Source organism: Myodes glareolus, chromosome 1, assembly GCF_982192425.1.
Source record: "Myodes glareolus chromosome 1, mMyoGla1.1, whole genome shotgun sequence".
Classification (NCBI taxonomy): domain Eukaryota; kingdom Metazoa; phylum Chordata; class Mammalia; order Rodentia; family Cricetidae; genus Myodes; species Myodes glareolus.
The window spans coordinates 63,681,968-63,708,112 of NC_142026.1; the positions used below are offsets into that span (position 1 = coordinate 63,681,968).

Below are 26,145 nucleotides of genomic sequence, written 5' to 3' on the forward strand. Positions count from 1 at the left end.
ACCCAGCATAAAAAGGCACAATTCAGCCCAACCTAGAGACTGAATGATGCTGGCCATCATCTCCCACTACCTCACGACAGGCGTCCAGGAGACACACAAACCCACTGCCCCTCATCTGAAAGTGCTCTCTTCCTGGAGGACCAGAAATCTCACTAAGGCTCCCGCCTTCCTCCTGTCTCTAGATCACCTTTCAATAGAACCTTCTGAAAATATTATATTTATGTTGTCCAATGTGATTGCCATTAAACGCGTGTGGCTAGCGAGTGCTTGAAGCAGCTGGCTGAGGAACTAAATCTAATTTTTCTTTGTTTGAGACAGGGTCTCTCTATGGAGCCCTGGCTGTTGGGGAACTCACTTGTAGACCAGGCTGACCTGGAACTCACAGAGATCCGCCTGCCTCTGCCTTCACCCACAGCATATATACGAAGGTCAGGGGACAACTTGTGTGACCTGGCTCTCCTCTTCTACCATGTGTGTCCTGAGGAGATAGCTCAGGTTGTCAGGCTTGGCAGCAAGCGCCTTTAGCTGTTGAACCACCTCACTGGCCTGACACCCGTTTTGATCTCATTGACCCTCCGTGCCCTGCTGTCCTCTGTCTTCCACCATTTAAACATTTTAGGTTTTTTGTTTTGTTTTGTTTTGTTTTGTTTTTTTCAGTCAATACTATTCAGAATCCAGCCGGTCCGAAGCTTCCACCCCAAACTCAGTCCAGGCAAAGTTCAAAACCTGGCAGAACTGGAGAGCCTGCCTCACCCATCTACTGGCCTCACTCCCTCATGCAGCCCTTCCCAGGGCCTCACCTACCCCGATTTCACAGTTCCCACGGCGCACCTGGGCAGCCAGCACAGCCTCAGTCCCTCTGCTGAGCAGCATGGGTTGCCCAGTCCCTCCATCATTTCTCTCCTGGTTCCAGATCGCCCCTTCAGGAGCCCTCCCTTCCCCTTAGGCTAGGCGGAGGCATCTCCCCACCCCCACCCCCCGCCCCCTTTGGTTTTCATCTCTCCTGTTGGGGCCGGGAAGCGGGAGGGCGGTGTTACACACAGAGGACTGAAGGCGGGAGGACCAATCTTAGTCCACATTAGGTTACAGGCTGAGCATGAAGAGTGGACGCTGGGTTGAGTGAATGAATACTTTTGAGAAAAGCAAAACAAGAAAAACATGGGCTGACGAGGTGGCCCAGAGGATGAAGGTACTTGCCGCCAGCATGATCGATCCCTGAAACCCACATGGTGGAGGGGTGAGCCCCCCGCCCCCCTCCCACCAAATGTTTAAAGAAAAAGTAAATAGAGTGAAACACACCACAATAAAACATCTCGGCTACTCACTGACTCCCCCGTTCCCTGAACTTCAGTTTCCCGGTCCTGACTTCTGCGGGAGGTCGTGGGAGTTGGGATTGCTCAACCAGAGGCAACCTTGCTGTTTCAGGGAGCCAGTCATGGGGAGAATGGAGGGACTAGGGAGGAGGCCTGGGAAGTCCTCTGTCACCCTGGAGGACTGGTCCAACCAGTGTGAGCGCTTCTTCTCAGGACATGGATGGAGACTCGGAGCCTGGGAGACTGTGGAAGGAGATGCTGGGGCTCTGGGACCTCACAGTCTGACTATGTCCTGAGGCTGCCTCCCTCCTCCCCCAGGGTGCCCCACCAAACTTCAAGCCAGCCTGTGGCTCTCAGTGACTTTGACCTCTCTAAGGAAGCAAGATGGAGATTGGTACCCGGACCCCAGGCAGCTTCTCAAAGGGCTTCCTGTTCTCAGGTAAGGAGGGAAAAACTTCAGATGGCCAAGGAACAAGAATGGACAGGATAGTAGAATTCCATCTCCACCTAGATTTCATCTATGGAATTTTCTAGAATGTCAGAACTTGTGTTTGCTTCCCTACTGGGTTCTAGGGAGAGAGGTGAGGGACTAGAGACAAGCCGGACTGGTGGTGAGTCAATTTCACCTAGGATCCCAGTGTTTGGAAGGTAGAACATCCTGAAATACACAGCCAGTTCAAGGCTAGCCTGTACACTTGGAGACCTTCCTTGTCTCAAATCAAACTCTAGGGAAGAGCCAGGCATGGTGGTGTATACCTGTAATGGCAACACTTTGGAGCCTGAGACATAAGGGTCACGACTTGGAACTGGACTACATAGTGAGTTCCAGGCTAACCTAGTCTATATAGTGCAAACTTGACTCAAAAAAAAAAAAGAAAAAGAAAAAGAAAAACCAAACCAAACAAACTAAAATCTAAGGAATTTTAGGCATGTAATTTTATGATGTAATTGGCATGAATAAATGTGTCTTTAAATATTGGTTGAATGAGTGAATTCAGAGGGTCTAAGTGTTTAGGGACAGACCACATAGCATCTCAGGGGAAAAAACAAAACAAAACAAAAAAAAACTCTTCTGGCCAGGCGGTGGTGGCACATGTCTTTAATCCCAGCACTCGGGAGGCAGAGGCAGGTGGATCTCTGTGAGTTTGAGGCCAGCACTGTCTACAAGAGCTAGTTCCAGGCTCCAAAGCTACAGAGAAATCCTGTGTCAAAAAAAAAAATCTCTTCTGCCAGTGGGGTGGCAGATCTGTGGCATCTGTGCCTATGTTCCTATTCCTGCACCCAGGGCAGACATCATTAATCAATCTCATCACTGAGTCCAGTGGAAAGCCCTCAGAGTCCTTGCTTCCAGTTGAGAGTCTAGCAAGGAGGAGGGTTTTGTTATCTGTGCCCAAACTCAGGCCTCCTCCATACCTTCCCACAGCCTTGATCCTGGCTCTCTGGCTGCCCCATGGCTCCCAGGCAGCCCTCCACATCCTGAAGACCCCAGAGAAGCCCCAAAAGAACCAGGACCTTCTCCTGTCCCTTCATGGTGTCCCTGGCACCATCCAGGACTTTATCTGGTACCTGGGGGAGGAGACTAATGGAGGCACAAGGCTGTTCTCTTACATCCCTGGACTACAGCGGCCCCAGAGGGATGGCTATGCCATGGGACAGCGAGACATTGTTGGTTTCCCCAATGGTTCCATGTTGCTCCGAGGTGCCCAACCTTCAGACAGTGGCATCTACCAAGTGGCCGTCACCGTCAACCCTGCCTGGACATTGAAGGCCAAGACTGAGGTCCAGGTGGCTGGTGAGTGCTTACTCCAGAGGGCTGTGGTGGGAAGAAAGCAACGTGCAAACACTATTTCATTTGACTTCCTCCTTAATATGCACAATGCACATTGATTGAGCGCCTACTGTGTACCAGACCATGGATCTCCCTGACCCTAAGGAACACCCTATTTCATTAGTTCTTCCCATATATTGGTTATCCCCATATTTATTGAGCACCTTTTAAAAAAATAAAACCTGGCTCAATTTTCAAGACAAGTGTTTGTTGAAGGGCAAGGGGACAGGGCAGGGGACAATAGTGACATCTAACACTTCTAGGGAAACTTACCAGACCAAGTATGATAGTAAGTGTTTTCTGTAAATCAGGCTGACTATTAGGTCTGGCTGATAGCTTGGGGCCGAAGACTGGGCATCTCAGAGAAGTTAGACAGCCGCTCTGGTCTCACTAGACATCACTAGTGCTTGCTACTCTTAGGGATCACAGATGGTGGCGGAACCAGAGCCACCCCTGCATGAGGACCACTACAATACAGTAACACTTTCCCACTTAAAGAAGCTTCCTGGGGCATCACTGTTGTTGTATTCATTTCACAGAAGGGGGAACTGAGGCACAGTAAGGCTTTGATTTGCCTGTTCAGAAAATTAAACAGGCTAACATGACACAGGAAAAGGGGTCATTAGAGTGGTCTCTAAGATGACCCTTAGTTAGGTGTCACCCAACACTGGGGAGGCTGAGGCAGTGGGGAAGGGGAGATTCTGAGCCATCCTGGGCTACAGAGCAGCCTAGCAGCACCTCGTCTCAAAAATGTCAACAGGGTCTGCAAGATGGCTCAAGTGGTAAAGGCACTTGGTGCCCAAGCCCGATGGACTGATGCTCCCCACGGTAAAAGGAGAGCGCCAGCTCCCGAAGTTCTCCTTTAACCTCCACCCACAAGTGCACGCAGACACATAAATAAATAAATTAATGAAAAAGGAAAGATAGGCATGCTTGGGTTTGATGGCTCATAGAAGGACCTATGATCTTGGTGCTCCACCACTGAGCCATACCCCAGCCCCTCACTGGGGGATTCTAGGCATGGGCTCTACCACTGAGCCACACCCCAGCCCCTCACTGGGGGATTCTAGGCAGGGACTCTACCACTGAGCCACACCCAAGTCCCTCACTGGGGGACTCTAGGCATGGGCTCTACCACTGAGCCACACCCCAGCCCCTCATTGGGGGATTCTAGGCAGGGGCTCTACCACTGAGCCATACCCCAGCTCCCTCAGATGCTGCTTACACTATCCTTGTATAGACAGTGTCACTGATGTGGCATTGTTTTGATAACAAGCCAGTCAGTGTTCCACATTCAAAAAAGAGCACTAAGCCAGGCAGTGGTGACCCACACCTTTAATCCCGGCACTCAAGAGGCAGAGGCAGGTGGATCTCTGTGAGTTCAAGGCCAGCATAGTCTACAGAGTGAGTTCCAGGACAGCCAAGAATACAGAAAAACCCTGTCTCAAAAACAAAACAAAACAAACAAAAAAAAAAACCCAAACAAAAGAAAACGAGAGGTTTTAGACCCTCCAGCTTCTCAGAATAACTAATCCTAACACAGAAAAGCTAGGAGTAGAAGACACTGTTTCCATCTAGGCTTTGGAAATTAAAATGTTTCACAGTCTCAGCTGCTAAACTAACTATGGACAAGAAAAGTAGCAATTTGTCAGAGGAAGACAGTTCACCAGGAGGAGTCTGCTCCTGTCTGATGGACAGGAAGAACTAGGGGATCGGGACACCTTAAACATCAGCCCAGGACCTTAATCCCTGCCTGGGTTGAGATGTGAGGCCAATCTGACGACTGAGGCAGGAGGATGGAAAGTCCAAAGCCAGTCTGAGCAATTTACTGAAATTCTGCCTCAAAAGTGCAGAAAGGGGGAAGGGAAGGAAGAGAAAGGTAGGAAAGAAAGGAAAAAAATAATTGATTTAATTTTCAAGACAGAGTTTCTCTGTGTAGCCCTGGCTGTCCTGGAACTCACTTTGTAGACCAGGCTAGCCTCAAACTCAGAGATTTCCCTGTCTCTGCTTCCCAAATACTAGGATTAAAGGTGAGGGCCTCCAAGTCCAGCAAAATGATTGATTTAAAAAAAGATGACTTACAGGACTCTCGGACAGATGGCTCACAGACAAGAGTACTGACTGCTCTCTCAGAGGACCCAGCTTTGGTTCCCAGCATCCATGTGGCACCTTACAACCAGCTAGAGCTCCAGTTCTAGGGCATCCAATGTCATCTCTTGCCTCTGCAGGCACATGGCATGTACATGGTATGCAGACATACATGCAGGTAAAACACTCATACACATACAGTAAAAATTTTAAAAACCAGTTAGCATAGGCTGCAAATGTGACTTGGTTAGCAAAATGTCCCCAGCACACACGAAGCCCTGGGTTAAAGACCCAACAACATATAAACTGCATGTGGGAGCTGGAGAGATTGCTCAGTGGTTAAGAACACTGGCTGCTCTTCCAGAGGACCCGGGTTCAATTCCCAGCACCCACATGGCAGCTCACACCTGTCTGTAACTCTAGTTCCAGGGGATCTGACATCCTCACACCAATGCACATAAAATGAATTTAAACAAACTATTTAAAAAAATAAAAAAGAGAAACTGCACACAGTAGTGCTCACCTGTAATCCTGGGAACAGGCAACTCCTGGAGGCAGAAGGATCCCTGGGATCTGCTGGCCAGCCAGCTTAGCCAGGGGGTGAACCTCAGGCTGAGTAAGAGACACCATCCCAAAAAAAACAAGGTAAAAGTTGATTGAGGAAGACACTTGACATCAACTTCTGGTCTTTAACTGCATGTACCCACATGTAAACACATGCACACACACACATGCACACGCACACATGTGTGCATGGACAAACACAAAGAAGGTCAAGATTATCCTTAGCTACATAGTAAAGTTGAGGACAGCCTGGGCTATATGAGACCCTGTTTCAAAATAGTAACCTTTAAAAATGTTCATTTACAAAAATGGGCTGAGAAGATTTAGCTCAGTAGCAGAGTCCCTGCCTAGAATCCCCCGGTGAGGGGCTGGGGTGTGGCTCAGTGGTAGAGTAGGTTGTCTAGCATGCATAGCATGACACTATACAGTAAATAATTAGGTGAGGACAGACAGAAGCCATCACTGATACAACCCTCTCTCCCAGATACACGTGAATACTCACTCACATCCCACCTGCCTGTCAATGCTGGGATCATGGCTGCTACCATCATTGGGAGTCTTGCTGTGGGTTCACTGCTTGTAAGTGGCATTGCCTACCTCCTGGTCACTCGAAGACGGAAGGGCAGGAGCCCCAGGTACAGGTCCCATATCTCCCTCCACGTCCTCCATTCCCTCTCCTTCCCCTCTAGGTGCCCTGTCTTCCCCAGGCAGGGTGAGGGTCAGGTAGTCTCCAGGTTCTCGGGGTTTGCTTCCCCCACTCCAGTATCTCAGGGTTCTTCTATGTACCCCCAGGATTGCAGCTACAGAGCAGCCAGAACTGAACACTATTCCTGAATCTGGTAAGTCAGGAACACGTGTCTTTCCACCCAGCCTTTCTGTATCACCCACTTGAAGGCCTCCAGTCCCTACTGGAGCCTACTGGGACCCTTGGACTCACTGAGGGGACCAGAGACCCCTTCTAAACCTCCAGGTTCCTGCTCCTAACAGGTCCCCTATTCATAAGCCTTCCATAGCTCCCCCAGTGCCAGGGACAAACTTCCCTTTCCCTAGCGTGCCTCCCCAGTTCCTCACTCAGTGGGCCCTCATGCCAGCCTCTGGCAAGCATCCCTCCAGCATCAGCCCAGTTTTCACTTCTCACTGTCTCAGATGAGTCCTCCCTGATGTCCAGGGCGGTCAGGCACCTGCTTCTATGTTCCTACGGCTGCCCCACCCCCGCCCCTCTCCCAGCCTTAGACCCTCTGGGTTGTCACTCTTTGGGGATGGGTCTTTCTTGCCCCAGAGGACTTCAAGCTGTAGGAGGGCACTGCCTGGATTGTCTGGGCCACCACTCTGTCCCCAGCACACAGTTGGCAGGAGGAGGGGTCTGCATAAAATGTTGGTTGAACGACTGAGTAAGTGAAATGGACAGGCAGGCCACAGGAGCCTTCTGTCATTGGGGTTCCCTTCCTCCTCTACTTCAGGTGACAGCAACATCTATGAAGTGATGCCTTCTCCAGTCTTCCTGGTGTCCCCCATCAGAGACACAGGGCCAGTGAACCCAACCATGGTGAGTCTGTCCCCTTAGAGCTTGCTTCTCACAAGGCCCCTTCCCAGAGTTAGTCATGGTGATTGGGCACCTGGAAACCACGACTCTCTGTGGAGAGAGATCTCCAATCCACTCTTCCTTTCTTTCTTCCTTTCCTTCCTTTGTGTGTGTGGAGGGGAAGGGAAGGGACACGTGCCACGGTGCGACGTTCACAGAGAGGTCCAAGGACAGCTCGTGGGAGCCGGTTATCTCTGTCCACCATGTGGGTGCTGGGAATCGAACTCAGATCATCGGGATTAGCGACACGCCCCCACGGAGCTGTCTTCCCAGCCCCTCTCTCCAGTGCTGTGTATCTTCAACCCAGATAGGGTCCAGTGACAGCCAAGGCGAGGATTCCATCCAGGTCCAGCTGGTGGGGCAGCGAGCTCTCTGAATTTACTTCCAGGGTGTGGGTGATTCTGGAAGTCACACGCTGCAGGTGACAACTCGCGAAAGCCATACAGTTTGCAGGCAGAGCCACCAAAGAACCATGCTTCCCTAGCAACCCTCATCCCAGCACGTGCACACTGGGAGCAGGAGAATCAAGAATTCAAAGTCAGCCTCCAAGCTTGAGGTCAGCCTGGGCTAGACTGAGACCCTGTCTCAAAGAACAGCAAAGTAGAGGAGAGCTGGCTAGAGAGATGGCTCAGCATTTGCTTGCTAGTCTTGAGGACCCAAGTTTGGTTCCCAGCACCCACATCAGGTAGCTCACAACCAAATTTAACTCCAGCTCCATTGGACCTAATGCCCTGTATGGGCCCTCAGTGGGCAACCTCATGCACATGGCACACGCACGCACAGACACACACACACACACACACACGCCACACAAACACACACAGACAGGAAAACATACACATACATACATAGATACACAGAAATACAGACATATACACACAGACACATGACACACACACACATGCACACATATACAGAGAGACAGACAAACACACCAATATAAATTAAAAGAAATGTCTAAAATAAATCAGGAAAACGCGGAGTCAGGAAATGACTGTGCAGGCAAAGGCTCTTGCCCCGCTAACCTGATGACCTGAGCTCCCTCCCTGGAAACCACATAAATGCCAGAGAAAATGATTCTACAAAATCATCCTCAGACTTCTCTATGCGTGCCGTGACACACACCCCTACATACAATAACATATTTTTTAAATTTTATTTCTTCAAGACAGGGTTTCTCTTTGTATATAAATCCTGGCTGTACTGGAACTCACTCTGTAGTTCAGGCTGACTTCGAACTCAGAGATCCCTGCCTGCCTCTGCCTCCCGAGCGCTGGGATTAAAGGTGTATGATACCACTATCCAACAATAATAATATTTTTAAAAGACAGACAGAGACAGAGAGAATGTAAAAAGCAAAGGCTAATTGTTTAAACCCCAGCGTGGGGAAGAAGCTAAGCATTAATGGTGAAATTGTCCAGCCCCTGGGCACCCCAAAAGCCCTCATGTCAGGCCAACCACCTAAGGTGCGTTGACCTGCAAGGTGTGGGTTCCCTGTACTCAGGGGCCTCATAATCCGAGGGCCAGTGGGGACTCAAGACCAGGCATGTACATCATAACATCAGCATCAAAGGTTGGGGGGCACGAGGCACCCCGTCACCTTACCCCTCCCTTGCAGAGCCGGCCTCCACTCCCTTCCCAGCAACCACAGCCTGAGAACCAGTACTACCAGGTATGGCCTGGGGAGCAGGGGGAGCAGATGGCCAGGGACAGGGGCTCCTCCTTCCCCCCAAGGAAACTCCTCAGGGAAACCTGTTTCAGGTTCCTTGAGACAGACCCCTGAACAAACTCCTTCCTTATCTTCCTGTTCCCGTGCTTCCTCCTCTGTAAAAATGATCCAAGGCTTCAGATCTCTCCGGGAGGGAGGGGGGAAGCCCAGAGTGGGAAAGGAGATTGCTCGGGGTCACACAGCAGAACAGGTCATGCCTCCATGGAGCCCCACTGCATGATGGGACTCTTTTCTGGACTGGCTCTCTAGTTTCTCCAGTTCCCTCCTGGGCGCCCCTGAGCTCTGTCTGTCTCCATGGGTGTTTCTCTGCTCTTCTGCTTCCCCTCTGCTCCTCCCTCCCCCTCTATGTCTCCCATCTCTTCAGCCTACCCATGTCCTCCTCCTCTTCACCTCCCACCACCCCCATCTCCATTTCCTCAGTTCTCTCACTCTATCCCATCTCGGTTTCTCGGTTTCTCCTCAGCTCACCTTCTCTTTTCTCCCTTTCCTGACCAGCCCTGCCCCTGCCTCTGTTGTTTTTCTGTCCTTCTCTCCTGCTCCCCCTAGCACCCCTAACTCTGGGCTCATTCCCTCTCAGTCTCCTGGTTCCATTCTCCGTCTGTCATATTCTGACTGGCCCCCACGCCCACCCCATCTCCCTCCTCCTCTTAGGACCTACTAAACCCTGATCCAGCCCCCTACTGCCAGCTGGTGCCAACATCCTGACGGGCTGGGGGCCAGGCCTGCCCAGAAGACAGAACTCTGCCTTCCCCTGACCGCAGCCCTCAGGGCCTCACACCTGTGGGAAAGACACACGTGACACCCACGGGCCAAAGGTGTGGGAGTTGGTAAGATAAGCTCGCCAGAGACCCAGCATCGCGTGGGACACGTTCGCCATGGCATGGGAGACTGACAGCCCCAGCTCCCCGCTGTCCCAACAACCTTCAGGTTGTGCCTCTTGCCACCCTGCGGCCACCTGCCCAAGAAAGCAGGCTCCTGCTTCGCCAGGGCCAGGGTCCCCACTCATGGAAGAAGGCCTCAAAGATACTCCACCATGAAATTCCGAGGTGGATCAACCAGTTACCCGGAAGTCCTTTCCTTGGGGGAGAAAACACTACCAGGAAAACAACGGAACAGAGGTTCTCAACCTGTGGGTCGCAACCCACGGTGGGGTGTGTGTGTGTGTGTGTTTGTGTCAGCCAACCCTTTCACAGGGAGTCACCAGAGCAAAAGCAGCTGACCTAATAAGTTGCCAGACCTCAAAAATCAGCCACCTAGAGGATTGGGACACCGGCCTAGAACGCACCAGTGAGCAGTGATGAGGCTGGGGGCGTGGCTCAGCAGGTAGAGTGCTTGTCAATCAAGCGTGAAAGACCCGGGCTCAATCCTCCGAACCACAGGGGGGAAAAATCAGAAATCATTAGCCACCGGGAAGAGATGGCGAGCCCTGCACTAAGGAATGGGAGAAGGAAGACTCTTCAAGAAATCACGCTCCATCCACCTGGCGCCCCAGCCTCCAGAAGCATTCAGTCCTGTGACCTCTGGGACCAAAAAACAGTGACGTCCACTTTGGACTCCATTTTTTTTTTAATATAATAAACTCGTGTTGTTTTAAGGCACTCATTTGGTAGCAGTGTGTTCCAGCAAATAAGAGGACGCTGAAGGATCCCTGGGTGGGGAAGTTCAGCCCCCGCTGATTAGCACTATATTAATGAGTTCCTCGAGGAACTTCCCCAGGCCTAGATCACACACAACCTGTGCCTGGCTAAGTTAGCCACCCAGATCAACCATGTGGCCTCAGTCTAGAGGAGACAGCGAATGAATAAATGAAGCTGGGCTTCTTCAGTTCTTTTAAAAAAAAAAATCTTGTTTTTTTTTTTTTTTTTTTAAGACAATACCTCTCTGTGTAGTCCTGGCTTGCCTGGAGCTCACAAAGATCCACCTGCCTCTGCCTCTTGAGTGCTGAAATAAAGGCGTATGCCACCACACCCGGGCAAATCTGTAACTAAAAAAATTTGTGTATGTGGTAGGGGTGGTTTTCCAGTTTGACCAAATGATGTTCAAACCGTGTTCTTGCTCCCTCTTCTTTCCATAGGTGGAATTGCACTTCCTTGGCTCCTAATAGGGTGCAACAATGTGACTTGCTTTGATTGATGAAATGTGGGTGGTAGCAGCACATCCAGATGTGTCATCGCTTTCCCTCCCTATTCCTGTAACAGTGTTCCTGAGTGAGCCCACATAATCCTCCTGACCCTTGTCACACCTGTCTACCTGAGACAGGAGTGTGCCCTTAATGAGCCATGCTGTGGATGAAATGGGGCTGCTTATTACTGCAGCATAGCCCAGCTCACCCTGACCTCAGATGAGGAGACCCAGTCTCCTCAACATAAAACTACATTTCCCAGATGTCCTTGCAACTGGGTCTCATCATGTGGTTAAGTTCAAGTACAATCAAATATGGAGAGAAGTTTTATCAACAGTTCAACGAGAGGTCTTCTTGCTTGACAAGAAGCAGAACACGTGAGGGAGCTGGGGTCTGTGCTGCTGTAGGCAGCATCACCATGCCAGCTACATAGTAATCCGAATGAGAAAGACGCCCTTGCGTAAGCCATTTCTTTGAGGAGTTCATTATTCCCAACTCGTTCTCTCTTCCTTCCTTCCTTCTTTTCTTTTTTCTTTTCCTTTATTTATTTATTTATTGCTTTCCCCTCTCCACAAGTTTGCGTCAGATAGGCAGGTGTGGCAAGGAACAGGAGAACTTGGCTTCATATGTGGATATCTTCAGATCTTCAGAAACCAGGTGACATGGTTAGACTTTTGTTTGTTTGTTTGTTTGTTTTTTGTTTTTCGAGACAGGGTTTCTCTGTAGCTTTGGAACCTGTCCTCCAACTAGCTCTTGTAGACCAAGCTGGCCTCGAACTCACAGAGATCTGTCTGCCTCTGCCTCCCGAGAGCTGGGATTAAAGGCGTGCGCCACCACCACCTGGCTCAGGGTTAGACCTGGTAGCCGGGAAAAGCAAGGAGCGCGGATGTGCACTCAGTGACTTTATTTATAAACTCCAAGTTGGAAGCAGTTTTCACTCGGTTTGCCTTGGCTGAAGCAAGTCACGTGGTACAGAGTCCTGCAAGGGCTCCAGACGTGCAATTCTACTCTTGGCAGAAGAGGGCGCACAGGAGCACTGTACGAAGAATCGAACCTCGATCCAGGTCTTCTGGCAGAATTGTCTAAGCATGCCTGCCCTGCCGCATTTATTCTTCCCGACTCCATTCACCGAGCAGACACTGAACCAGAGCACGGAGGCGGCTAGGGACAAGTCTTGAGAGTCGATGGATACGGAAGAGGCAAAGGCTGGTTGTTGATTGAATAGGGAGAGTTGGAGAGCAAGTGGAGTGAAGCATCCATTCATGAATTCCACAAGTATCTATGAAGCATCTCCTGGATACATCACTGTTTTGGGTCCCAGGAGATATTTATAATCAAAACAGAGACCTATTCCTAGTGAAGCTGACCTCCGGGAGACTCCGGGACAATTGACGAGGTGGGGACAATACCACAGGGGTGACAATGTTGGGAGGGGAAACAGTGAAACAAATGGTCTGACCACTAAGATATTTGCGCTTAAATATTCACGAACTAAAAACAGACCAGCAAGATGGCTCTGCGGGTAAAGGGTCTTGCTGCAAGACTGATGACCTGAGTTTCAATCCCCAGCACCCACACACTGGAAGGCGGGAACTGACTCCCACAAACCACCCTCTGAGCTTTGGCACGCACACAATATTAAATATGTGTAGTTTTTTTAAAAAAAAAAACATTACAAAGAAAGAAGAGGTGAGGAAGGAGGAATGTGAAAAGCAGCTAATCTTGGATCTGGGAACCTCGCAGCTCCCCCACGGTTTCACGCTGAGCCAGCAGGAGGCAGCAGAGGCCAACAAACAGGCCGCCAGGCACAAGCCCATCCACTCCCCCACCCACCCCTGCTTTTGTCCCCTTCTGCCCGCTCTGGTGCCTCGGGCCAAAACACCCAACTTTGATGGGCCTCTGCCTGCAGCAGGCGTGCCTGTCACCTCCTAAATTTAAGCCTCCCGTGTCCCGACTGGTTCAGCTCAACCTGAACCAGGCAGGTTCCCTTCTCTCCGCCTCAGCCTTTGTGTCCTGTCGTTTCTCCCCCATCCCCTCTAGGACCAGCCATAGACCCAGTGCCTTTAAATACAAACTTCTCAGACCAGGTATCAGGGCACATCCCTTTCATCCCAGCACTCGGGAGTCAGAAGCAGGTGAATCTGTATGAGTCCGGGGCCAGCCTGGTCTGCAGAGTGAGTTCCAGGCGATCAAAGACTACAAACAAGCAAAGGACAAAAAGAAAACAAACAAACAAACAAAAAATGAAAATCCAAAATAAAAGTAAAAATAAGTGACTATAAACTTCCCACAGCCTGCAAGTCTGAATCCTGGGGGGGGGGGGGGGGGGCCCTTTGGTTGCTACCCTCTTAGTATTCTTCACCTCTTACCCCCACTTTGTGATCCACAGGACGAAATTTCCTCCTGCACCCCAAAACTCAACCTGGGGGGTGGCTCTCCTCTCCCTCTTCCTGGAAGAATGCAAAAGAATACAAAGGAGAAGGGCACAGAATGCGAGTTATTGGCCCAAAGCAAGTGTCAGTGAGGATGGGACTGCAGGCAGCGAAGCTCAGCCCAGTTAGATGGGACTGGGTAGCTCTGGTTGGAACTAAGCGGAGTTCGCCAAGCACCAGTGTGGAGGGCCGGACCACATTCTCCATTGCTTCTAGGAACAAAGGTAGAGATTGACCTCTGTGACCCCAAGGTGATGTAACACACGCCTTTAATCCCAGCGCACGTGCTTGTTAACTCTCTACCGCTGCGTCCCTGCCTACTCCCGAGGCATTATCTGGGATAATGGGCAATGGACCAATCCAAGAGTGACACGTCCGAAGCAGGGTCTGTTTCCTTTATAAGGGATGGGTTCCATCTTATCTGGGTCTCCGCCATGTTGGCTGATGCCCGCTCTCCCAAGGGGCATTAAAGCTTTACTGCAGAAGTATCCTATGTGTACCGCGTGGTTCTTGCTGGCGAGACGGTAGCGCGGGACATCTGGTGCCGAAGCCCTCGGGACGCCGAGGAATCTTGACCACCGCACCGACGGGGATCTCTTGGATTCACTTTGGATTCAGGAAGGATTCAGAACTGCAGGGTCTGCATATCAGAGAGGTAATGTCTGTTCCTGGATTTTTCGGTTTTGAGCTCGACTTGTCTCCGCATTGGGAAGGTTTCATACAGGCCTTGATGCTTATCTTAGCAATTCTCTTATTTTCCATCAAAAATTGCTTAAAAGATGAATCTTGCCAAGCGGTTGTTGCAAGGGCGGAGGAAATTCAGGACAGAATATCAGAAACTGAATGCAGTGGGAGGTTAGACGCGCGCGTGAGAGAAAAAATTAAGGAAAAAGGACCCTCCAGGAATTCTAAGGAAGTAGAAATGGGGGAGAATATTGGCCCACAAGGCCAAAAGTCTTCTGCAGGAGAAGAGGAAGGAGAAATGGATACAGAGGAGGAAGTAGAATTAGCCAACGGCAGGGCCATGAGGTTATCCCAAACGGTCCATCCGCCTCATTATAGGCTACACCTTCCCTCAATTGCCCCTTCGGCGCCTCCTTATGAGGAAAGCCTTGGGCCAAAGACCTTTTCATTTATCCCTGATAAGGTCAAGAGAAAGCTACACTTGGCTTTCCCCGTTTATGAAGGGGAAAACGGGCGATTACATGAACCTGTGGAGTACAATCAAATCAAAGAGTTAGCAGAGTCAGTCAGAAAGTATGGAGTGACTGCTAATTTTACCTTAGCCCAGTTGGATAGATTGGCCTTGTCTGCCATGACTCCAGCGGACTGGGAAACAGTTGCAAAAGCATCGCTCATCAGCATGGGTCAATATTTGGAATGGAAAGCGCTGTGGCACGAGGTAGCCCAGGAACAGGCCAGAGCTAACGCTCAGGCCTTAATTCCAGAACAACAGCAATGGACATTTGACCTCCTGACTGGGCGAGGGCACTATGCCGCTGCCCAGACAAACTACCCTTACGGCGCCTACCGCCAGATAGCCGATACAGCTGTAAGTGTGCTTTCTAATGAATGGAAAGGCCCGGATCCCATCTTATTGAGATCCAGGGGAGCTGTTTGTGTTTTCCCACAGGATCAAGAAAGCCCATTCTGGCTGCCAGAGTGATTGACCCGAACAGTGAAGAGTGATCCACAACACACGGATTCGCCTGAGGACCTGGCTGCTGTTCCTCCTGCCATTTTGCGGATGGATGACAGAGCACCGATGGAGGACACTCTCAGCCTTCCTGAAGTTGTTACCAGTCAACCATAGGATGGCTGTGTCTCCCCGATTTTTTACAACCAATAAGACTTTGGGCCCCCTCCCTACTGTCCTAGATATGATTTATAAGCTTGGCCGTAGGACTTCAGTCCTGGGCCGTGTCTTTCTTCCCCTACTTCAAAGAATGGGTGGGGGTGGAAATGTTTTGGAACAGTCCTATGCTATGGATTAGTGTTTCTCCTCTGGATGGTCTGCTGACTCAAATCCCAAAATCGTAGGGACAAAGTGGTTATTGCACAAGCGCTGGCTGCCCTGGAACAGGGGCCTCTACTGATATGTGGCTATCTATGTTAAAGCAGTAAGGTTTAAGCCAACCAGCTCCTGCACCCCTAGGACTGTGGTCCATTGCACAGGGTGGAGTGCTTGGCTTAGCTAGCCCTGAAGGTTGTTGAGCTGAAGAGCATCGCACAGAGAATGGCCCTCTCTGAGAGATAAGTCGCTTTGCTTAAGGGTTTCCTGCCGTATATTCCCTTTCCCAGAAAATTGGCAAAGGGCAGGCCGGATAGGTTCCAGGTGTCATGAGCCTAGGGACAGATTCCGTGTAAGCCCATTTTAATGTTTTCATTTTGGGAAGTGCGACCTCTATCTTTACCTTCCTAGGGAGTTGCCTTTCTGCAAAGAAGTAAAAAAAGGGGGATATGTGGAGGGCCGGACCACATTCTCCATTGCTTCTAGGAACAAAGGTAGAGATTGACCTCTGTGACCCCAAGGTGATGTAACACACGCCTTTAATCCCAGCGCACGTGCTTGTTAACTCTCTACCGCTGCGTCCCTGCCTACTCCCGAGGCATTATCTGGGATAATGGGCAATGGACCAATCCAAGAGTGACACGTCCGAAGCAGGGTCTGTTTCCTTTATAAGGGATGGGTTCCATCTTATCTGGGTCTCCGCCATGTTGGCTGATGCCCGCTCTCCCAAGGGGCATTAAAGCTTTACTGCAGAAGTATCCTATGTGTACCGCGTGGTTCTTGCTGGCGAGACGGTAGCGCGGGACACACCAGGATCGTCCCACCAGGGGTCCCTGTTGCCTGCCCTGCCACTCCCGGGACAGCCCCAACTTCTGGGAGATAGTGGCTCCTTCTTGGACAAATGAGGAAGTGGCCCTGGGGAAGGAAGTGGGTTGGGCTCTGACCCAGAGTCTATATGATTCATGGGGAAAACCTGTTCCAAAGCCACCTCGTCTGTGGGCGAAGAGGTCAGTGCCCGCTCGGCGGGGTCACGGGATCACCCATTGTAGAGTGGTGAGCAGAAGTCTTGACACCCCGACTTAGCAGACCTCCATGAACTCCCGAGGGCGACAGGGTCTGTGCACAGGCTTCAATGGGCACCTAGGGGGCGACCTCCTCCCTGCGGGAGGTGGAGGTGGCCCTGGTCTGGAGAGAGCGGCTCCACCATAGAGCGCCCGTGCAGAAGCCACCTGTGAGCTCTACGCCGAGCCTCTCTAGCCCTTTTACTGGGATGTTCTAGTTTCCTTTCCCAGTTGTTTTGAGAAATTACCCTGAGAAAAAAGCAAGTTAGGGGAGAAAGTGCTTATCGGCTCACGGCTCCAAAGTCCAGGGTACAGGCTGCTGTGGCAGGGAAGTAAAGACAGGAACAGAAAACAGCTGACGGCTCACATCTCAGCAGGAAGAGAGAAATAAACGCTGGTTAATGCTCAGGGGCCTCTCTCTCTCTCTCTCTCACTCACTCACACACACACACACACACACACACACACACACACAGCATCTCACTGTTCTCTCTCTCTCTCTCTCTCTCTCTCTCTCTAACAGCATCTCACTGTGCAGCCTTGGCTGTCCTAGAACTCACACTGTAGAGCAGGCTGGCCTTGAACTCACAGAGATCGTCCTGCCTTTACTTTCTTTACTCTCATACAGCCCAGAGCCCCAGACCAGGCAATGGTGCCTCCCTCACTTTCAGGTAGGCTCTTCTCAACTCCCCCAGACATCCACCACCACCAAATCAAGCTACTCCCAGACCAGCCCTCAACTCCAGTCTTCCTTGTTTGAAGTGAGTCCCTAAAACAATGCTGTGTTTGGGATTTGCCTTCAAACACCCCATCCCCATTTCCAGGTCCCAAATCATGGTTCCACCAACCGTAGCCAATATATGCAAGAGGGGCTGGGTGACTGCTGATGAGTTCAAATCTCCACACCCAGTTCAAAGCTGAGCTTGGCCCTCTGCCCCTGTAACTCCAGTGCAGCAGGAGGCAGAGACAGGAGAATTACTAGGACTCACTGACTGCTAACCTGGCTCCAGATTCAGTGAGAGACCCTGTCTCAAAGGAATATGACAACCTGTGTCTCCCTCTGGGGGAGGGGTTGACACACAAACACATGCACCTACCTGCACAACACACACAGGGAAAAAAGCCTGTAGGAAATAGTTTGCTTTCTGAGGCATGAGGGTCTGAGTTCAGGTGCCTGGTACCAAGTTCAAAAACCAAGTGAGACAGAATGTGCCTGTGACCCCAGCATTGAGGCCGACAGGACAGGGTGGGGGGTCCCTGGAGCTCATAGGCCAGCAAGCCTCATGGAAACACCGAAAGACCCTGTCTCAAAGAAAAGAAGAGAGAAATAAACGCTGGTTAATGCTCAGGGGTGCTCTCTCTCTCTCTCTCTCTCTCTCTCTCTCTCTCTCTCACACACACACACACACACACACACACACACACACACACACACACACACACCTTTAACCCCAGCCCTCCTGAAACAGAGGCAGGCTGATGGGCCAGCTTCATCTACATAGAGAGTTCCAGGTTCCAGGGCCGCCAGGAAGATGAGAAAAGGAAACCGTTAACAAAAGCCATGTGGGGCTGGGGAGATGGCTCAGGTTCTGTTTCCAACACCCACATGGAGCCTCACAGCCATCTGTAACTACAGTCCTAGGGGGATCAAGGACTGCCTCTTTCGTGCACTACACATGTGTGGTGTACACACGTACGTGCAAGCTAACCACCATATACATACAATAGCAATGAAGGTTAGTAACAATATAGTGTGTTATCAATTGTGGAGGATACCTGAGAGCCACTCCAGGTGTAAGTGTACTCCTGTGCAGACACACACACACGCCCACATGCATGCACACACATGTGGACACACATGAACACACGTACACACATGCAAGTGTGCACACGCACACACACACACTTGCACATGCACGCAAACATACATACATACGCGCTCACGAGCACATAGACACACACAAAACACAGTGTCTCTGAAGAATATGTGCGGGTTTCTTCTTGCCGTGGTTTCCCTAGAGCACCAGCGTCACATGGCAGCCATACCCACATGACACTCTTTGGTATGCAGAGTTGACAGGCAGCTGAGAGCACCCAGGACTCTGTGGTCAGTCTTGGGCCATTGCACCATTTACCAGCAGCATTAGTACCTCAGGCTTGGGGCAACCATGGAGCTGATTCCATATCCAGTCCCAGAGGGACACCCAGGACCCTCTGCTGGTGGACAGGAAATGTGATTGGCTGTGAGCTGTGATGGGCACAGGAGTGGGAGGGATGACGCCTCCTACTATGATACCACCTTCTGCTTTGGATAAATGCATTTCATTTCCATAATAAAGGACTTTATAAGATTTATTTTACCTATGTGCATGTATGCCACATGTGTTTGGATGTCCTCGGAGGCCGAAGAGGCCATCAGGTCCCCTGGAGCTGGAGTTACAGGTGGCTGTGATGTCGGTGCGGGAACCCTCTGGAAGGGCAGCAAGCGCTCTTCACTGCTGAGGCATCTCTCTCCTTAATGAAGACTTTTTAAGTTCAGGTGGTGACGCACAGCTGTAACCCCAACAATGGAGGAAGTGGGGCTGAGGAAAAAGGAGTGTGAATTTGAAACTAGCCTGGACTGTACAGCAAGACTCAGAAAAAACAACGACAACAACAAAGCCCTCCAAACAAGAGCCTGCCTCAGGACCTTTGAATATATTGTACTGTGCATTGGAAAACAAGCCTCCCCCTTATACCCTCGAGTTCCCCGTCACCCCAGTCTGGTCTCAGTTTACTTCCTCGGGTGTCTATTGACCTCCCTAGCTGGAAGAATGACCTGTGTCCTCCCTATCCTCTTGACCCATTTTATCTTGTGTCTTACAGAACTATAGCACTAATCTTTCTCTGATAATATAGGGGATTTAAAAAGATTATTGCTCGTGTCCCTCCAATAAGATTTAGCCACATAGGAGAACAAGCTCTGTCTGTCGTCTGTCCCCAGCAGTTTGGCATGGAGTCAGCACTCAGTAAATATTTGCTAGGTGATTGAATGACTTGGAAACCCCCGAACAAGGAGAGGAGTGGGGAGGTGCCAAAGGGGTGGAAATGAGGGGCCCATTTCTCCAATCCACCTGCCTGTCTAGCTGAGAGCAGGGGTGCATGCGTGTGTGTGTGTGTTTATGTATATGTGTGTGTGTGCCTGTATGCAAGTGTGTATGCTGCACGTACCTGTGTATATGTGGTTTTGTTTTTTGTTGTTTTGTTTTGTTTTTTCAAGACAGGGTTTCTCTGTGTAACAGTCCTAGCTGTCCTGGAACTCGCTTTGTAGACCAGGCTGACCTCGAATTCACAGAGATCTGCCTGCCTCTGCCTCCCAAGTGCTGGGCTTAAAGGCCTGTGCCACCACTGCACAGCGTGTATGTGTTTTAATGTGGATCGAATTGAAGGTTTTGTATGTGATAACCAAGTGCTCTGCCACTGAGTCACACCTCAGCCCCTCACTGGGGGATTCTAGGCAGGGGCTCTGCCACTGATTCACACCTCAGCCCCTCACTGGGGGATTCTAGGCAGGGGCTCTACCACTGAGCCACACCCCAGACCCTCACTGGGGGATTCTAAGCAGGGACTCTATCATTGAGCTATTTTCCCATACTTCTTTTTACTGTTTATTTTGAGAAAGGGTTTCATTTAATTCTCGAGACTGGCCTGGAATATACAATATTTCTACCCCAATCTCCCAAGTAACTGGTATGACAGGCCTGTGCCACCAGGGCCAACTGCCAGATGCTGTTTGCAGGTGAGGAATGAAGGGGACTTGGGATCCTTTGAGCTAACAGCCTCCCTGGTCCATTTAGGACTTGAGGGATCTTGCCCTCCAGCCCTTCTTGGGAAGACTCACCCCCAGATTAGGTTTACCAAATTCTGCCCTGCCCTGTCCTCAGCTTCTTTAGCTGGCAAGGGAAGGGGATAAGGGACCCCTTGCCTGCTGCAGTGGGGCAAAAGTCCCCACTAGAATCTCCTAAACACTCTGGGTTTCCAGAAGTATTGACAAGTCAGTCTTGACTAGGAGGGAGATGGCTGGGCCCCTTCCAGCCTTGAGCTCCCTAGGGAGCTGGTGAGGTAGCAGATGAGATAAGAGGACTGGGGAAGGGGAGCCCCACAAAACAAGGTCACAGGACTGTATCCTCACGTGGCCCCACAGACAGAAGATTGCTCTGTTTGTATGTGCTTGTTTTTATTTGGGTTTGAGGAATTCTTTTCTGTTAGTTTTATTGTTGATAATTTTGTTTTTAAACTTTTGTTACATTTTATCTCTTGGGGGAGGGCGAGTGCCCCTGTCTTGGCACAGGTGTGGAGATCAAAGGACAGCTCATAGAAGCCAATCCTCTCCTTTCTCTGTGTGGGGCCAATGATAGAGCTGAGGTCATCCTGGTCGGAGGCCAGTGCCTTTACCCAACAAGCCAGCTCACTGACTCTGTTTCTGGGTTTTTGTTTTTATTTTGGTTGGTTTTTGGTTTAGTTTTTTGATTTTTTTGTTTTTTGTTTTTTTTGAAATGGAGGCTTGCTGGGTAGCTCAGGCTGACTTCGAACTGGCAGCAATGCTCCTGCTTCACCCCCCCCCCCCCAGCATTGAGATTACAGGTGTGTGCTTCTGCCCCAGACTGCTCCAGCATCCTGTGGTAGTGGTTCAGGGCATCGGTTACCTCATGGATTTGGGGGATGGGGCTGGAGGACTGGAAAGTGTCACCATCGTTTGCTCTTTAGATCCAGCTCTTTTGGAAACTAAGGCAGAAAGATTGCCTCATATTCAAGGCTAGCCTGGGCTATGTATCAAAATTCTGTCTCAAAAAGAAAATGGGCCAGGCGTGGTGGTACAAATCTTTTGCCTTTGATCCCAATCCTCCAGAGGCAGGTAGATCTCTGTGGGTTCCAGGCTTGCCTGATATACAGAGCCTGGCTACACAGTGAGATCCTATCTAAAGAAGAGAAAATTGAAACCAAAAAATAAGGGCCAAGAACTTCAATCAGTTTGATAGAGCGGTTGAGGTTCAGACCCAGAGCCAGGTGTCTGAACCTCAGCGCCAGGGAAACTAGGTGTGGGGTGGTGTGTGCCCGCAATTCCAGCATTCAAGAGGTGGAAGCCAGAGACAGATCAAGGTCACCCTACAGTGGGTTCCAGGCCACCTGGCTTCCAGAAGGCTTTATTGAAAAAACAAAAACAAAATTTACAAAATAATAATAATAAAAAGATCTTCTAATGTAATATTCCAGTCCATCTGTTTGTGTTAACTCCTCAGACAGAAGTTGACCCTCGCGTCGTCTGTTCTGTTTGAGATGGGGACCCCAGTGTCCTGGGCAATGCTTGCACCAAGTCTGTGCTTCGATGTGTAAAATGGAGAGTGACCAGCGAGCCCCTCTACCCCCTGCACCTTGCCACTCAGCCTGAAGTGGCCCAGGTGGGCCAGCTCTAATCTCAGACAACTCAGAGGGAAGAGGCTTTGGTCACCCACAGCTCTGGTCGCAGAGCAGCCTGAGGCCTGGGTCAAGCAAGCACACACAGCAACAGCAGCTTTCGCTTGGGTTCAAAGGCCCCCAAGGGGGCTGGGGGTCGCTCTGCCCATAGAGCCCTTGGCCAGCTTGTGGGAAGCCCTGCGTAAACCACCTGTAATTCCAGCACTCAGGAGGTGACTGCAGGAAGGCAAATTCAAGGTCGCCCTCAGGTGCACAGTGAGTTCAAGGCTGCTCTGGGCTATGCAGACAACATCTTGAAAAACAAAAATTAGGCTGGAGAGATGGCTCAGCGGTTAAGAGCACTGGCTGCTTTTCCAGATGTCTGGAGCTCGATTCCCAGCAACCACACGGTGACTCACAAACACCTATGATGAGATCTGGTGCCCTCGCCTGATGTGCAGTCAAACATGCAGACAGAGCACTGGATACTTATATATTTATATAAATAAATAAATCTTTAAAAAATAATCAAAAACAAAAACGATTTTTATTAGAGGAACACCAGGGACAGAGGAGGGAGCAGGAAGGACAGCAGACAGAGACGGGTCATGTGATGTTTTGGGGATCAGAAGCCTTGACACCAGTTAGGGACAAAAGGTAGCTCTGCCCAGAAACCTGGGCCTCCCTGGAGACTCCTAGCTCCTTATCATCCACACCCGGTGTCAACTTCCAGAAGCACTGTGACCCCCTACACAGCACTGGGGCCACTGTGGAGACACAGAGCAGGGAGGAGAGAGACGCAGGTCTGACCACTAAGATGAGGGCAAGCTGGGGTCATGCAGGGAGGACCTGCTGAGCGGTACAGACAAGAGGAGGCCACCAGCTCCGATGCACTCTGTAGACTGCAAGGAAGAGAGAAAAACTGGGGCAGAGGGTTAAAAGAAAGAAAAGAAGGGGCGGGACAGACCGACGACAGACAGGGCTGGGGGCAGAACTATGACGGACAGAGAGTGGGCGGGGCGGTGATAGGTGAGGGTTGGGGAGTTTCCCATGAGGGTTGGCTCGGTGGGCACACAGGGTCTCACGGGACACCACCGTGACGATTCTCTGTTTTGCCGAGGGCATGGGGAGCCATGGCAGCCTCTGTGTTGATGGAGCAGGGGAGGCACGAGGACCAAGACCCACGTCCTTCTTACAGCCTCAGGGGGCAGTGGCATCCCCTTGGACAAGAGCAGGGGCAGGGGCAGGTCTGGGAAGAGACTAAAGTCAGTTTGGGACAAGGCGAGTGAGAGGCATCTGGGACCTTGGGGAAGCATTCTGAATAACAATTGGGGCCAGTTCCAGTACTCAGGCGACAGCTTAGAAGCGGGCCAGGCAGAGAGAGCGGGTGAGATAAGGTCACAATTGAAGTGGGGCGGGAGGCAGCTGCCCTGCCCCCACCCCCACCCCTCCTCAGGCCTCCTTCCCCTCTACACAACCCCGCCTTGTTGAGGGCAATCCAGGACAAAGTAATACTCCGGAGGAACTAGCACAGGAGAGCTGCAGGTATGGCTTCCACTAAAATCAGGCTGGGGGCCTCAGAGGAGCCGGCACCCACAGTCATCAGTGTAACGTGTTTGTAACATGTTTGTAACATGCTGTCCAAACGTGCAAGGCCTGAACATCCTCCCTCCACCTCCCTGCAAAGGGCAGACCCTCTTTCTGGCCTTGCCTTTCCAGAGAAGTGAGGAGTTTTTTGTTTTTGTTTTTATTTGTCTGTTTGTTCTGATTTTTAAATAGGGTCTCACTATGTACCTTAGGCTGGCCTGGAACTCACAGTGACCCTCCTGCATCAGACTCTTGAGAACTGAGGTGACTGGAGTACACCATCAAACTCTAAGCTTTTCTGTTGTTCTGAGACAGGTCTCAAGCCGCTCAGGCTGGCCCAGAGCTCACTGGGCAGCTGAGGATGACCTCAGACTTCCGACCCTCCTGCCTCCATCTCCTGAGTGCTGGGATGACAGGCTCCTGGTTTATTCAGTACTGGGATTGAACCCAAGGCTTCAGGCTTGCACTCTACCTACTGGGCCGTGTTCCCCAGCTTCTACATTTGCCTCACTGATCCTCACCACGCCTGGGATTTACCTAAGCATTTGTCCCTGAACTCTCCCAGCTGCTAGGAAAAGGTTGGCACACAGTAGGCACGCATTCAGTGTTTGTGGAAGGGGGAAGCTCATGTTTTACAGAGCACCTACCGTATGTCAGGCGCGATTGCAAGCACCACATGTTTGCACACTTGTGTTACAGGCCCACGTGGGGTCAGGACAGCTGCCCCTCATTATTTGGAAGGAATGCCGGCTCCAAGAGCTCCTAGAGACACTGGAATTCACAGTTGCTCCAGGCTTCCTTATAAATGGCAGAGAGTTTAAAACAACCTCGTTATGCAAATGAGTGGGTTGGAGCAATGGCTCACTGCTCAGGAAAACCAGCTGCTCCTCCAAAGGACCCAGGTTCAATTCTCAGCACCCACATGGCAGCTGACATGTCTGTAACTCCTGTCTCAGGGGATCTGCTGCCCTCTTCTGGCCTCCACAGGCACTGCACTGACATACATGCAGACAAAAGAGCTATCTATGCACATACAGTAAAAATTTTAATTTTTAAAAAAGAGAGAACAGGGCTGGAGAGATGGCTCAGAGGTTGGGAGCATTGCCTGCTCTTCCCAAGGTCCTGAGTTCAATTCCCAGCAACCACATGGTGGCTCACAACCATCTGTAAGGGAATCTGGTGCCCTCTTCTGGCCTGCGGGCATACACACAGAAAGAACATTGTTTACTTAATAAATAAATAAATATTTAAAAAAAAAAAGAGAGAGAGAGAGAGAACAGTGAAAGGTCTGAGGAGATGGCTCAGTGGTAAGGACCCTTGCCACACAGCCTGATGGGTGGTCTGAGCTCAGGTCCCGAAGCCCAGAGGATGGAAGGGGGGAACTGACTCCTGCAAGCTGTGCTCTAGCCTCACGCTGGCTGTAGCAGGAGCATCTCAAGCCCCTCCCTCAGCAGTAAGTAAATAGAATGTGATAAAGACAAGAAAATGAGCTGGGCGTGGTGGTGCACAACTTTAATCCCAGCACTTGGGAGGCAGAGGCTGGCAGGTCTCTGTGAGTTCAAGGCCAGTTTGGTGTACAGAATGAGTTCCAGGACAGCCAGAGCTACACAAAGAAATCCTGTCTTAAAAGCGAAGAAGAAGAAGAAGAAGAAGAAGAAGAAGAAGAAGAAGAGGAAGAGGAAGAGGAAGAGGAAGAGGAAGAGGAAGAGGAAGAGGAAGAGGAAGAGGAAGAAGAGGAAGAAGCACCTAGTGGGTACCTCACAAAGTCATCCTCTGGTGTCCACACGAATGTGATGGCACATGCCACTCACCCAATAATAACAAAAACAAAGAGGGAAGGATGGAGACACAAGTAAGAGGAGAGAAAAGAAAAGACAAACTGAGGGAAGGGCAGAGCTTGGCTCAGGTGGTGGAGGACTCCGGGAGTATTCACATGGCCCTGGGGACCACCACCAGCACCCCATGAACCAGGTTTGGTGGTGAACACCTATAATGCCAACACTCGGAGGTAGCTGTGGGAAAATCAGCAAAGCCATCCTTCATTACATAATAAATTCAAATCTAGCTTGAAACCCTGTCTCAAAAAAAAAAAAAGCTTTTGATTTTTCTGGGACAGGGGCTTATGGTTCCCAGGCTGGTCTTTTAATCACTGCATAGCTGAGGATGACATTGAACTCAGGATTTTTCTCCTGCCCCTACCTCCCAAGCCAATGAGAATCCTAAAGATGCCACCCCACAGAGTTGTGCCATCCACTGTGATGACACTGGTCACTCCCTGAAGTACTGAGGCTGGAGGGGCAGAAGTTTCTCTCCTGTGCCCCTCAGTGACCCACTGAGCAGCAGCGAGGCCGCAGGCATGGTGGTCAAGAACAGCCCGAGAATCTTGTGCCCCTCC

The 26,145-nt window shown here is 50.7% G+C and overlaps 1 protein-coding gene and 1 long non-coding RNA gene across 4 annotated transcripts; both read left to right on the top strand.

Annotated features, from left to right (window-relative positions):
- The first annotated feature begins 1,469 nt into the window (after positions 1-1,469).
- On the top strand, positions 1,470-10,702 carry Ceacam19 (CEA cell adhesion molecule 19). Of its 3 annotated transcripts, none has more exons than XM_085693621.2 (7): positions 1,470-1,752; positions 2,937-3,105; positions 6,278-6,428; positions 6,586-6,632; positions 7,254-7,339; positions 8,994-9,047; positions 9,756-10,702. In XM_085693621.2, the coding sequence occupies exons 1-7, from the start codon at positions 1,534-1,536 to the stop codon at positions 9,807-9,809; spliced, it is 780 nt and encodes a 259-aa protein (XP_085549747.2). In that variant the 5' UTR covers positions 1,470-1,533; the 3' UTR covers positions 9,810-10,702. The 3 variants fall into 3 exon arrangements, with proteins under 3 accessions (XP_085549747.2, XP_048289394.3, XP_085549750.2); XM_048433437.3 differs by having other exon boundaries at positions 1,547-1,752; positions 2,737-3,105; XM_085693624.2 differs by having other exon boundaries at positions 1,547-1,752; positions 3,013-3,105.
- Positions 10,703-13,843: 3,141 nt separating this feature from the next.
- LOC148123409 (uncharacterized) lies at positions 13,844-16,427 on the top strand. The gene is made up of 2 exons (XR_015738403.1): positions 13,844-14,313; positions 15,292-16,427. It is a non-coding gene; the product is annotated as an uncharacterized LOC148123409 (long non-coding RNA).
- Positions 16,428-26,145: the final 9,718 nt, after the last annotated feature.